Source organism: Athene noctua, chromosome 8 (assembly GCF_965140245.1).
Source record: "Athene noctua chromosome 8, bAthNoc1.hap1.1, whole genome shotgun sequence".
NCBI lineage: Eukaryota > Metazoa > Chordata > Aves > Strigiformes > Strigidae > Athene > Athene noctua.
Window position 1 is genome coordinate 5,151,660 of NC_134044.1, and position 13,728 is coordinate 5,165,387.

At 40.3% G+C, this 13,728-nt stretch overlaps 1 protein-coding gene across 1 annotated transcript in view; it reads right to left on the reverse strand.

Moving 5' to 3' along the window:
- ARHGEF4 (Rho guanine nucleotide exchange factor 4) overlaps positions 1-13,728 on the reverse strand; it is a 189,935-nt gene that overhangs the window by 54,278 nt on the left and 121,929 nt on the right. The window contains exon 5 of the mRNA XM_074912675.1: positions 222-361. Within this exon, the coding sequence (XP_074768776.1) occupies positions 222-361 (140 nt within the window). The remainder of the gene's footprint in view (positions 1-221; positions 362-13,728) is intronic.

Here is a 13,728-nt window from a genome sequence, read left to right on the forward strand (position 1 = left end):
TGCATTACCTTACATTGTTGTCCTCTACTGTTAGGGACAGAACCCTGATGGAAGGCCCAGACCCTGCTATTACCCAGTTCTAAGTGGTACCCACAGTAAATGACATTTGAGGTACCACGCACTTTGGCATTATCAATTTGATTGTTGACCTCTCTTATGGTTCACAACAAGAACCAGCATCCTTCCTTATCCTGCCTGTCAGAAACCAATCAGCACAATACCTCGTTGATGGCAAGCTGCTCTCCGCCTCCCCCAGGGTGGCCATAGCGGTGGCTGGAGCTCCGAAAGTCCTCATACAGGTCCTCCTCACTTCCCACATCGTCTGTTAGAGCTGTCTTATCCAGTGACCCATCAGCAATCACTGCAACAACAAGAAAAACAAATTGGTATAGACCACAAGATCCTCAACAGCACTGCGTCAATTATATGGGCTTGGCTGGGCTGAGGGACACTGTAACACAGCAGGAAAGAAAAAAAGACAGGGACACTCTATAGGCAATTTCAGGGCATGCCCATTTTTCAGAGAATTTTTTTCCATTTGTGTTTTGTTACTGTATATGATTGTGTCTTTTTCTAGATGGGAAAGTATGATTTATAAAAATTCAACAACTGCTGCATGTTGCAAAGAAAAGATCAATTGAGAAGAAGAAGACAAGCTCTGCAAAAAGGTGCAGAGCAAAGATGATGCAAACATGATTTCACTACGACACTGACGTGTTGACAGGAAACTATGGAACAAGATCATGTCTGCCAATTCATACCTTGGTGATTATGGTTTACCAAATCCTATCAGACCAAGGAAATAGCCTTTGGGAAAAACATTCACATTCCTCTTTGTCCACACAGTTATTTAACTTGAGAACTCTTTTTGTTGCCTAAAAGGGTGGTTTGCCACAAAAGTACCCATTATTACCGCAGAAGAGCCATTCTGCTGAGCACAGCCCCAAATAAGCTACAAATAATGGAGGGTTAGCAGTCTGTAGCTAGAACAAGCATTGAAGTCTCAAGATATAAGCATAAGCCTGAGAGAAATAAAAATATAGCATTGATACTTCTTGCACAGAAGAAAATAACACTTCACCTGTTTCACAGGCAGGAACCTTTTCCTAAGCTCTCCTCAAGCTATTAGCAAATACCCTTCAGTGCATGTTGACCAATCAATTATTCATCCCATACCTGTTAAGGCTACTGAGCATAAACTTTCTGTTCTCAAAATCTGTGGAAAATGACAATGATTAAAGAAAACACTTGTGGACATTCATCTGGATTAGCAACTGCTAGGACAAGTTTCCATGACAAAGAGGTGGGCTTTACAAAGATTTCTGCGCATGAAGTATCTAACACAAACAGGATGCAGAGAACAGCTGATATAACTGGTAATTTTAGTTTAACAGACTTGACATGCATACAGTAGTAGAACTGAATGAAGTGAAAGCACAGATATTGCTATCAGCACTCCTGGTGACAGTCTTGACTGTCCAAGTTAGACGTGATGTCACATTCAAAATTTTTGCAGAGCAGGTGAAAAAACCTTTCAGCTTGGTCCTGTACAGCACTAGTCAGTCTGGGAACACATAAACCTGTTCCTGAGCCCTCATTTCACTCCGTAATGCAAGCGCATCTTATGAACTTAATTGTGTCAATGGGCCAAGAAAGAGTGCCAAGGGTTCATTAGCTTATTTTTACCTGAAAGCAAAGCTCCCCAGTAATACAAAAAAAAAAAAAAAAAAAAAATTTGCTGTCAGAGGTTACAGCAAGACCTGCAAACATTGTCCTTGTCAATGCTTTCATTACGTGCAATGTTTTGTTAAGGCTGCATCACTTGATTACTTCTAATAACATGGTGAGGTGTAAACTCTGTAGCAGCTATCAGTTGAGTGCAGCAACTTGACATCAAAATGAGCTAAATTTGAACTAAATACTTGATCGTTTATGCTCTGAATTCAATAAATACACCCAACATATCAAAGATATATTCGTTGTCTAAACCAGGAACTCCACTCACTATTGATGGCAGTTCAGGACACAGAGGTGCATACGAGCTTATGATTAAAGCAGAATTTTCTGTGGAAGTGTGTAACTACCCAACCATTCAACTTTAAGTGACATTTCACAAAAAAAAAAAAAAAAATCAAGCATTCTCATAGCTTTGCTGTGACACATCATATCCCTATTCAGAAATTCTCTACTGAATATTTGCCAGTAGTATAAAGCAGTTCTGGGGCTAAGACCTCAGTCATGAATATAAACTCAAAACCAGCTGGAATACCACCAATATTGCAATTTTATTCAGAATTATCACAGTCTGCACTATTTTTTTAAAAAAAGAGCATTAATGTATCACTTTTTGCTCATACACTGAAAAACATTTGCCTGATAGTAATGAACACCTTTCAGTGTATTAGTACAGCAACAAAAACAAATTAGAAATGTTTTTCAAGAACAAATAAAAATAAATCTTTTAGAAGGGAGTTAGCAGTCACTTAATTCAAAACTTTCTTTGCAACCCTCTGATCTCATTCTTTTCCCCTGTTTTATACATGGCTTCACTGCTTTTGCCTTACGCATTTTCTGCTATTTTCACTGCTAAAAGTAATTTTCAGCTTCAAAAATGTTCATTGACATACTTGAAGCTTTTGTTTTCCCACCAATTTTCCTATTTGTTCTCCAATCTGTGCTTAGATGAAAAAGCAAAAGCTCCGGGGAGATATTTATCTGCATTACTTAAAATGCTCTATACCTCTGCTAAGTGCCTTGAAAGCTGTAAGCTGTGTTTGCTTTTACTAGAGATCTGTTTTTCTTCTCTGATCTTACCAAGCTCATCAATTTTCTGCAGTCTCAAAACCTGCTACTGCATTCTAGATTAGCTTTCCTGGCAGAAAAGTCCTCACAGACATATTTCACCAATACCCCACAGTTTGCAGTCATAAGAAAGTTCTCAGTCCTTGAGGAAGAAAGGCCCATGATAACCATTATACATTTGCCCAAACTAATGCTCCAGGGAAGAATAAAACTAATGAAAAAGAAGAACTTGCTCTGAAGCAGCTTACATGGGAGACATGATTACAAGTAAATAAATAAAACAGTAGTCTGGAATGGTGACCCAATGCACTAGAAATCCATCAAGAAAGTAGGAGAATGAAGGCTTTTCATGTAGGTGGTGACTCAACATGCACAGAATAAACTAGATCAAGTAGAAAAGAAGCAAGCAAAAATCTTTAAAGACAAGTTAGCATAGATTGCTAAAACAGTCTATCAGCTTCTTCAACAGCACAGTACTAGTCAGGCAACTATTAAGCTGCAGAGTAGCTGACTTGGATGGCTCACTCCTGTCCTCCCCAAATGCTCATTGCTATTTCACACTGAAATCCACTGGTATGGTCAGCTGACCTCTCCGTGCCTCTCTGAAGCCACAGATCTGACCCATCCCTGGCAATCAGGCACCACCAAGGAACAATGTGCCGTCAAAAAACAACGCCAAGCATCCAGCCACCTTAAGCAGATTTCTTCATATTTTATATGGCTGTCCTGATAAATTTCACTGAATATGGCAACAAATCCCACTCACAGGAACACAGAGAGGAGGTGTTTTCACCAACATTTAGTACTACAACCTTCTGTGCAAGTATTTAAACTCTGCTTTATACTGTTGTTAGTCCAAGCCCAAGCTCAGGACTTGTCATTGAAGTACAAAAGTAGATGGACAATTCTAGCCATAGTACCTCATGAAAGAATGCTGCACAAACCCTTTTTTATGCATCTGCACAGAGAATACAATGTCAAGAGCCTGACTCCATGAAGAAAATCTCGAGGATATGAAGCAGAAAAAGTCATACAATGAATGGCACTGAAAACTGCGAATGGCAGAGGTGGTCTGCATTCAAGTGCCTGGGCAGACACCACTGAGTCAGGCTACATTTGGGCACAGTCACAAAACCAAAAGGAAATCTTTCTATCAAATAAAGCATGATGAAAATGATCCAGAGGAAGAAGGCATGTGGGTTCACCCTTACACCTTCCTAAGGGCTGTGGGATGCAGGCATAAGCAGTCAGCACGGGGAAGGGTCCTGGCTGGGCTCTGCTTGTGTCCCCACCTTGCTGAAGGAAAGCACGTGAAAGGTTGACACCAAGCAGCCCTGAGAGGAACCTCTCTACACAGTTAGAGAGGTCTCCATCTCATCAGAAAGGCATTGGAGCTGTTATCAGCTCTGGTTTCACACAGAAGAGCACTCTGTGCCTGCAGTGAGAGACAAGCCGTGCAATGGCCGCAGTGTAAACCACAGCTGTACAGCTCACAGTCACCCCAGCTAGCAGCCTCCAGTTGCAGCCTGATTATAGGAAAATTTGGATAATCTGCAATATATACAGTGCCTATATGGTAGGATGTTTACTCTTGGGAGCCACAATCAAACCTATCTGACACTGGAGAACAAAACAGTTGGGCTACACTGGGACAGCCTCAGTCTTACTAACCAACAGAAGATGGTGGGGAGGGAAAAATGAGAGAAGCCTTGTGTTGTTAATCTAACTGGTGGGAAACCAAAAGAAGTTGGAATTAGATCATCTACTGAAGGTCACAGACTGAAAACCATAGCCCAGAGTTCAGTTAGGACTAGTGTCACCTAGCACAGGTGACACTGTTCACCATGTCTGAGGTCTTCTCCTCTCTCAAAGGATGGACCTGCTTCATACATTCCAAGTGCCAGGAATTAATGAACAGGAGTTGTTGTTGGCCAAAAAAACCCCCAGAACAAACCCCAAAATATTACCACCACTACTAAATCCATCCCACCTTCTCATGGGAGAAACACTGAATAAATTTCTAGAATAGTTTCATCAGAGCAGCTGGGCACTGCAGCCCCAAATCTAGCACAGCCTCTTAACAGATATCTGTCAAAGTCACATAGGTTAATGTCTCAGCTGGAATAAACCCCACTGGCAAGGAGCTCCAGCCATGTGCCTGGGTCAGAAGCCTGAACAATGACCCAGGACTGAAGGAAAATGTGCTAGAGGCAGCTTCCCCAAAGTGTTGGTTATCAGTTTTCACTTGACTTACAGCCTACGGCTTTTAGGGCTAAGGCTGGGACAGGAATTCATGATGATTACAGAGAGCTTTGAAAGCCAAGACCATCCATAGCTTATTAAAAGCACATTATATTAATGAAAAAGGGAACCATTTTTGTGTATTTGGAGTATCTCTTTCAAGTGTGCTTTTTCAGTACCACATCCACACATTTGTTTTGTCTCTGTACATTTACATTTAAAATAATTCACCGAAATAACAGTAAGAGCCTGATTTACACTCACAGAGCAAATTAATTCAGAGCTAACAACATCATTCCCTCTGCCTCACTGAGCAGAGATTGCTGTGGTTGTGTGCAGTGCCCACAGGAAAGTGCATTGCAGCTGGTGAAGGGAGTAATTCAAGAGATTTAGGATGATAAACAAAAGGGGTGCATGGGGTGGGGAAACCAAACCCTGATGACATTGCCCAGGTGAAGAGAGCCCCTCCACCCTCCTCTACGCCCATTCTGAACTGCTAAACTCCCATCTCCCTTAGAAATAGCTGCTGCAGTAGTGCTGCAGCCTCCATCAGTCCTGTTTTGAATGATGTGCTTCATTTATCAGCTGCCTGATATACAGAGGTCCCTATGCAGCTGCCACAGTAAAATCCATCAGAGTGATGTCATCCCACTTCTGCCCCAGCAGTGCAATTCTCCAGCTCTTTACCGTGCTGATGGACCCTCTCACATCATGCTGCTTATGGTTGTGGGCCAGTTTAACAGGAAGAGGGAAGTCTGGCAGGGAAATAGCAACAAGGGAACAATGACCAGTTAGTATGAGTTTCACGAGAGAGGAAAAAAAGCAAAACCAAAAAAACCCTCCCAAAACAACCAAGGACATGGGCCTGCAATGCCAAGCCTTAGAGGACTAGGGTCCTCAGGATGACATTTCTGAGCAGGTAATGAAACTGTGTTCAGTAAATCTTTGAGGGGAAAAAAAGAACACAGAACGGGGAGGAGAAGCAGAAAACATTTAAGTGGAGAAAACAAGCTTCATCGCCTCCATTTTAAAGAAACATTATGTAGGAAAAGGATTGAACATAACAAAATTAAATTAACATTTTGGTCTAATGCCACAAATGGAATTGCTGTTGTGAATGAAACCAGTTCCTAATTAGCTGAGGCAAAGAGCAAATCCGTGCTTGAAAACAAAAAGGACACAGTTCTCCAATGGAAAGCTGAGCGCAGGTCCTCTGTGGGTCTGCTGGGCACATCACCCAGGGTAACATTCATCAACAATAATGCACTGAGCCACCCACTCAGGTTTCAAGAGTTTTTAAATCCCAATTAGAATCTAAATGACTTGCAGGGAGGCTTAAGGGAGTTCGCTACCCGAGAGAGCTGAGGAGATAATTATGGGGAAGGGAGGTGAGGATTATGAATGGCTCTGCAGCTCCGACTCCCACGTTACCTCTTGCTACGCACTTGCAGCTTGGTCCGCTTTGCCTTGGCAGACATGCAGCGGAGAGCTGCCCCCAGTCCCTTCCTTGCTTGTTGAGTGATGTTACAAGTAGAAGATAAGAGAGGGAGCAGTTTAACTAGATTGAAGAAGAGTGGAAACAATGGGAAAAACAGATAGGAAATCACATAAATTTACTTTCTTGATCCAAAACCTGATCCTCTGTTGAAAAGCCCTTCTGTTGTACTGCATACAAACTATTAATTCACTGGCTATGTTCCCATCACAGCTACTGACTTGGAAAAAAGCAGGCATGTCCTTCTAACTCGACGTATTTGTTGTTTATTTGCTCAGGTTTGATTACTCATCCATACCAACCGGTTTGCTCTCGTGTTTCAGATGAATGTCTTTGGAGATGCTATTTACTTTATGTCTGGACAATGTTGAATGTGATGGGGCCAATTCTAGTTCAGTCCTTTAAGCCCTATCACAATCTAAACATTAAATCAGTTGTAGCAATCAAAACTAGCAGACAAATCCCTTCTAGCATCCAGGCACATGCTTTACCATACCCTCAGTAGGATGTACTGGTTGGAATATCTGGCATGTCGCTTACTGCCCCAACAACAAGTCTTATTCATTGATGTAGCTGCTATTTAAAGGAGTTGGAGGGGGTGGTGGTAGATGAAACCATCCATCATAATTTTTTGAAAGCTTCCTCTGTGAAAGACTAAAATGGTTGCGTTTGTTTCTAACAAGTAACAAACACTGACATTCCAAACTCATGCTGGATTTTTACCTGTCTAACTCTGCTGCATAGCCCTGTGCCTGCTATGCCTTGAAGTAAAAAAAAAAAAAAAAAAAAAAATCAAACCCAGACCAAATGCCCCTTCCTTGAAGCGAGAAACAACAGTGAAGCTGCCTCTTCATCAGACAACTGCCTCTCAAAATGCTGACAGGCTGATGGTTGGGAAACCACATATCTGACACTGTCTAGTAGAGCATGATCGGAGACAATTCAGATCAGCAGTAACCTCAGATGAGCTTTCAGCTCACCTGCAAAGATGAAAATACCGTGTCCGTGTCTCCACATCCACCCATTCTTACCCGAAAGTGTAACAACAACTGAGGAAATTCAAGCAAATGCACCAGGAAATCAGAACAATAGTTATTTACAGCAGGCAACACCTACTTCAGCAAACAGAGGAGGTAAAAGTAACATCAAAGAGTGTTAGTGCAGCTGACAAACATGAATTTGAAAGGGCTTTGTCAATAAGATTTCAGGCTTTTTTTTTTTTTTTATTTTTTATTTTAAGGAGAGCATCTGCTCCAGCTTTTCAAAACCTTATAGGCACATCCCACAAGTTGGAAGATCGGCAATCTGGCACAAAAAGACACACCATTTTCTTAAAAGATTATTCCCACAGATTCCCCTGTATGATGGCAACACCTGTCACTACTTCAGCACATGGTTACATGTGGCATCACTCCTAAAGGTCACCTTTGGGCTTCTCTCATCTTTTGCTTGCACAAGTACATGAAACTTGTCTGCGGAAACATGCAAACAAAGGAGCCACACTATCTTACTGCTACCAAGTCTTACCGCTCTGTCATTACTTTATCTAAATTAATATAAACCAAAGCCCTGGTTCATACTCACACATACACAAACTTTGTGTTTTAATTTTTTTCCTGCTCCAGAAAGCAAACAAAAAAGCCTCAAACAATTTGGACATAACCAATGCTTCTAGTCATCACCAGTCTTCAAATGAAGACCTTGAATAGAAAATGTTCCCCCATATTCTCTCAGGAATTGTTATTCCACCTACCTCTGCAGCTACCTTCCAGGGATTTAATTGGAGTTTTCTTAATGCAAGTGCTTGTTATCTCCCAAATCTCACCCTGCCCTTGTCTGTTTTAATTATATTGATTTAGCTGTGATATTTGCTTCACTTCTAAAACAACTTAAGAGCACTCACAGGAGAGTATTAGAAACCCAAGCTATCATAGGCTCTCATAGTGCCTCCTTTCTTGTACCTGTTACTTTTTTAAACAAAGGAAAGAATGTAAACATGATGTAGGAAATTCCAGTTGATTTATATTTCCAAAGATTCTGTGCTTTTATTATGTCTTTACATCCAAATATACCCTCAGAAGACCAAGAACTTGGAAGTTAAGCCTTTGCTAAAGATTTTGTTGCCAAAAAGCATACAGTTTTCTCAGTCATAAATCACAGCCTAGAAATATGAAATTCCACTATATACTAAGCTTTAACTACTGGCCTGGAAAAGCCCACACTATAAAGAATGGTTAAGGTAATTTTTATGAAGAATTGTCACTAGGAAGTAAAACAATTCATATCACAAAAGTCTTTAAAATGTTGCACACAGTTATGCCAACTTTACATGGAAATATCAACTTCCTTACACTGTTTTCATGACAGTCAAACCTGGAGCAGGAAAGAAAAAAAAAAAAAAAGACATGAGTCTTTCTTATAATAGATCAATCTGCATTATTATAACTTGAACAATTAAAAATGCTGAAGTGTCTTGATAATAATGAAAAACATTAGAAAATACAACCAGCTTTGGTTAAGGCAAAACTATTTAACACCAGAACCTGAAATGAGTCCTGCAAGCCTATAGCTAGCCACCCAATACGATGACAACACAAATGCACTGGGTGCATTACTGTTTCCAGCAAAGTCAGCACAAAGAGCCACTGCTTGGCACTTCTGAAAATCAGGCTGTTTATATAAGTGTCTAAAGATGGATTTAACAGGCTAACTTTGAACAGTTAAATTTGAAAAATGTGACCTTTGTTTTTTCCCAGAATTCTGCATAATGCTATAAATCTAGTCCTTATCTTTGTGAAGGTATCCAGGCTGACAAGTGGCTTATATCTATGACCTTGAACCACAGAAGTAATTAAAAATGAATGCCATGAGAAGACTTTCAATTGCTCTTGTGCATTATCAAGTATAAGTCTCAAGGGGAGCAAGATTGTTTTGTTGACATTATTTTGAATGACCAGTCTTCATGTAACATGCAACAGATCTTCTGGCTTAATACTAGGGCTGCAGTCTTTTCATTAAAATTACTGGTAAAACTGCTTTACCTTTAGGAAATCCCTCTGTCCCTATTTATATTTTAATCTGAGCTCTAAGAAAATCCCCAAGATCAAACTATCAAATATTTCTGAAGGGAAAACAGGAAATCAAGGATTAATAATATTTAACTACAACTGCTGTGATAGCTAAGGGATCAGGCTCTTTGCAGCATAAGTGTTTGAATCACACAACACTACAAAAACAAAGGAGGCAAAGTCAGGCTCTGAGATAGTCAGGGTGATGATTCTTTGGTGTTATTCATGGCAGATTTGGGAGATCAGCTCTGAGCAAGCTACAGGAGAGATGCTGAACATGGCCAGCTGTAAACCAGTCTTTATATTCTAAGCAAAGACACAAGAGCATCTGCACTGGAAGACAGGTGCAGAATAGGAGGTGTGTCACATTAGCTCAGTTTAGAGGGAGCTCCTGGACAGAGACAAGGTGGAAATTTCAAACTCAAACTCACTCAGACATCGCATATTTATAGTTCTGTGAGTGTAAACTTTTATGCCAGAGTCGAGGACTGACTGGTTTTAATATCCAGGACTGCTGTGTCACCTGTGTTGAAGACAAGCTCTGCAAGCTGATGGAAGAAGAAGGTTGGAGCACAGAGGTGACCCGGATGAGAGGATGGTGCAGTCTCTTGCCCTCACTGCATGGCTGGGAGTGTGCTTCACTCCAGTCCAACAACAGTCCACACACCCACCAGCCCTCACTACCTCTCCTCCCTGGGGCCTCCAGACTTCCCCACCAGTGACATATATGAAAGTGAGAGACTCTGCACCAAAATAACTTCAAAATCGACACGGAGAGCAACATTCTCATGAACTACATTGAAGAACTCAAGGACAGGCCTTACAGCTTTATACATTTGATACTGTTCATCCTGGAGTAGGAACAGAGGTGCCCACTGTGAAGTATTTGTTTCCTGGGAATCTGAGGGTGCAGATATGATATACTATTGCAAGCAAATGTAAAGAATTAAGCTTGAGATACTGAACTTGTTGACTAATTCAACTTAATAAATTTTCAAATACCATAGGAAGAAAAGACTACACAATCAATAATTTTAAGTTTCCTAGTAAGCCGGTGTGAGAAGGTACCTTATTTCAGAGTATTTTCATAACATTCAGCTCTGGGTCCAATTTATAGCTGAACGTGTCAGATGCAATCTCACCCTACAGCAAGAAAACTCTTCCAAGGAAAACATTATTCCTCTTGGAATACATCAAGTATTCAATTCAAAGACATTATTAATCATCCCTTTAAAAGCAGAAAGCATTCTGTCAAGGTCACATTGGTCAGGGTACCTTTAATAGTTAAATTGATTACTTAGGATGTTTACCGTCGGCTTCAACAAGGAAATAATAGCAGAATTGGTAAGATCAGCATTTCATCAAATCATGAGCCTGAGATGCTAAGTGTGCATTTTGAAATATGAATTCAGATTGACACATTACCACTTAGAGATCTTTGTATGCAACACAGAATATTTTGGAAGCTTTGAAGACTGATTTAAAAGTTGAACCCATACCCAGCTGGAGATGGTAAAATTAAGTGGCAGAAGTATATTAACATAGGCAGCAACATAATCTTAATACTCACTAATAAATGAGCATTGTTGATTAGAAGTGACCAAAATGAACAAGGTCTTTTGAAAAGGTGAGAGAAGATGAAGCCATTTCAGAAGTCACATTTCCTAAAGCAAGCCTATTCTTCCTTTGGCCAGTATATACAGCGTACAGTCAAATGCAGCTCTACCTAAGGCACACGTCAGAAAAGGGCCATTCTTCTAGAGAGATAGCTGAAGCAGTCAAAAGAATCTTTGCAAATTTGATGTTAGTGGTGTAACTTGTGAAAATCAAAACAGGCTAAAACAAGGGCAGTGACTTCCAGAGCAATGTTCATGTGTTCTAGGGCACAGCACTGGTCAACATACCTGCAATTCTTTATCAGTTGCTTGAACTTTTGAAACAAACACAATAATCCTTTCACTTAAAGGCAGATATGTCAGATTTGACCTTTCCTGTGATTAGCCAAAATTTAAAACATTTAATTCCACAGTGCCGCTGTTACTATTTCCATTTACAAATTTATTCTTACTTAGATGTCATATACCATCAATGAGAATAAGAAAACACTTTGTTTCTGAACACACACTGTACATTTACTGTTTCCCAGCCCTTAGCTTTTCCAAAGCAGCTAAAAAAAAGGACAAATAACTTTCTCCAGACTCCAGGCTCACAAATCCAGAAACATGTTCTCTCCAGCTACACTGTATCCCACTGAGGGACATGGGAAAAGGAACCTAAACCCCATGCCACCTAGTTTTCAAAAGTGCTCAATGTGTAAAATTATCTTTAACCTCAAATACACTGAAGGAAGTGCTTTGATTTACTAGTTACACAATGATTTGGTCCTTCAGTGTCCAACAGTCAACTGTTCCTCGAAATTAAAGCAAATGTTAAAGGAATTCTTCCAGTAACAGCTTGTCAATTTAGAAGGGAAATTTAAATTAACTTTATTTTCCAAAGGTCTTATACCTGATGCATGTTCATTTGGGATGACAGATCTAAGTGTCCAGTTTCTCCTTTCCCTGACAGTTTAGCCAAGATGATTTCTCTATCTTTGCAGCCCAATTTTTGCCTATGAGTTTTACTCTCATATATCAACATTCGATCTTTGTAACAAAACAGATTCTCCTGGCTCAAATCCTTTGGGCTGGTAGTCTTAATTCCCTTATTCCATTTTCAAATGTAGTTCCAAGGAAAGCAAAAACAATCCCCCCATATTTACAAACAGGTTATTCTCTCCAAAGAGAAAACTATACAGAGCAGGATGGGATTGAGGTATATTTAAAAAAAAATATGCAATAAAAGGCTACTTGTAAGTATCTATATATTTTTATTTGGCTGATGACATAGCCTAGATAAAGTGTAAACACAAAATCTGTCAGTTTAGATTATATTTCTGTGAAACCAAGCTGCTGTCTTATTTTCATATTCATCATGAGTGGTTCTGTGCAGTAGCACCTTCCTTTAAGTTAAGGCATAGCTGTTGCCTCTATCTTGTAGATTTAAATAATTATTTTTATTTTCAGCTTTGGTGGTATTCCCTGGCACCAGAAGCCCAGCTTCATCATTTCTGAGTGACAGACTATGTAATGCAGGATTATTACATCAAAGGACAACGTTGAAGTATCAATCAATAAAAGTCCCCCAGGAGACTACTGTCTAAAGATATAAATTTCTTCCGCCAACATGAAAAAAAAAACCCCAACCCCTCTAAAACAAATTCTCAGAAGATGTCTCTCCAGGCCATCTATCTTTGCTCCAACAGTGACCAGTGCTCTCAGCACCAAAAACATTTGTTTTATTTGACAAGAATGGAGTGTGTAAAGAGTGAACTGGAGAGACCAACAGGAAGAAAAAAACAGCAGGGCAAGGCACGTACTGCATGTCGTACTGCCACGCACACCATGGCAGGTCTGAAGTGGCTCTCCTTAACACTCATTTAACTTCTCCGAATTTTTCCCCTGAAGCAATCATGGGAGATACTGGTCTACCATCTCTCATTTTCTGTAAAATCCAGAGTTCAGGGAAAGTAGACGATAGTAAGAGTATTGCTGATATATTCTTAAGGAGCTTAAAAGAGGATTATTTTAGCGATTAAAATCAGTGAGTGAGGCACATAGCATGTACTGGGGATCATGGAAGTTTAGCATGCTGTAAAATTCATGAAAAAATTTAGGATGCATTTTAAGTCCACAAGGCCATGTGGGTGTGGCAACGATGGATATTCCACGCACATACTTTTGGTATTTGGCATACTGCATTCAGAGCGTATGGCTAAACTGCAGCACACAGTATCAGCCTGACTTAGGGGGCGATGCCGCAATGCAGCGTCTTTGTGATAGCCTAGAAAAGAAAAATGATGAACAGACCTCATCCCTTACTCTTGCTGGAGATTGCCAGCACCGCTAGCAACTGCAGTCCTACACAGAACAATGGCAGAGAAATGCAAAGAGGATACACTTTAGCCATTCAGGCATGCCCCTTCTACTCACGAACTAGCCCAAAGTAAACTCACAAATCTTTATACATTGGCTTTGTGTTTATTATATCAACAAACTGCATTGACCCTCTGCTCTCCCTTTT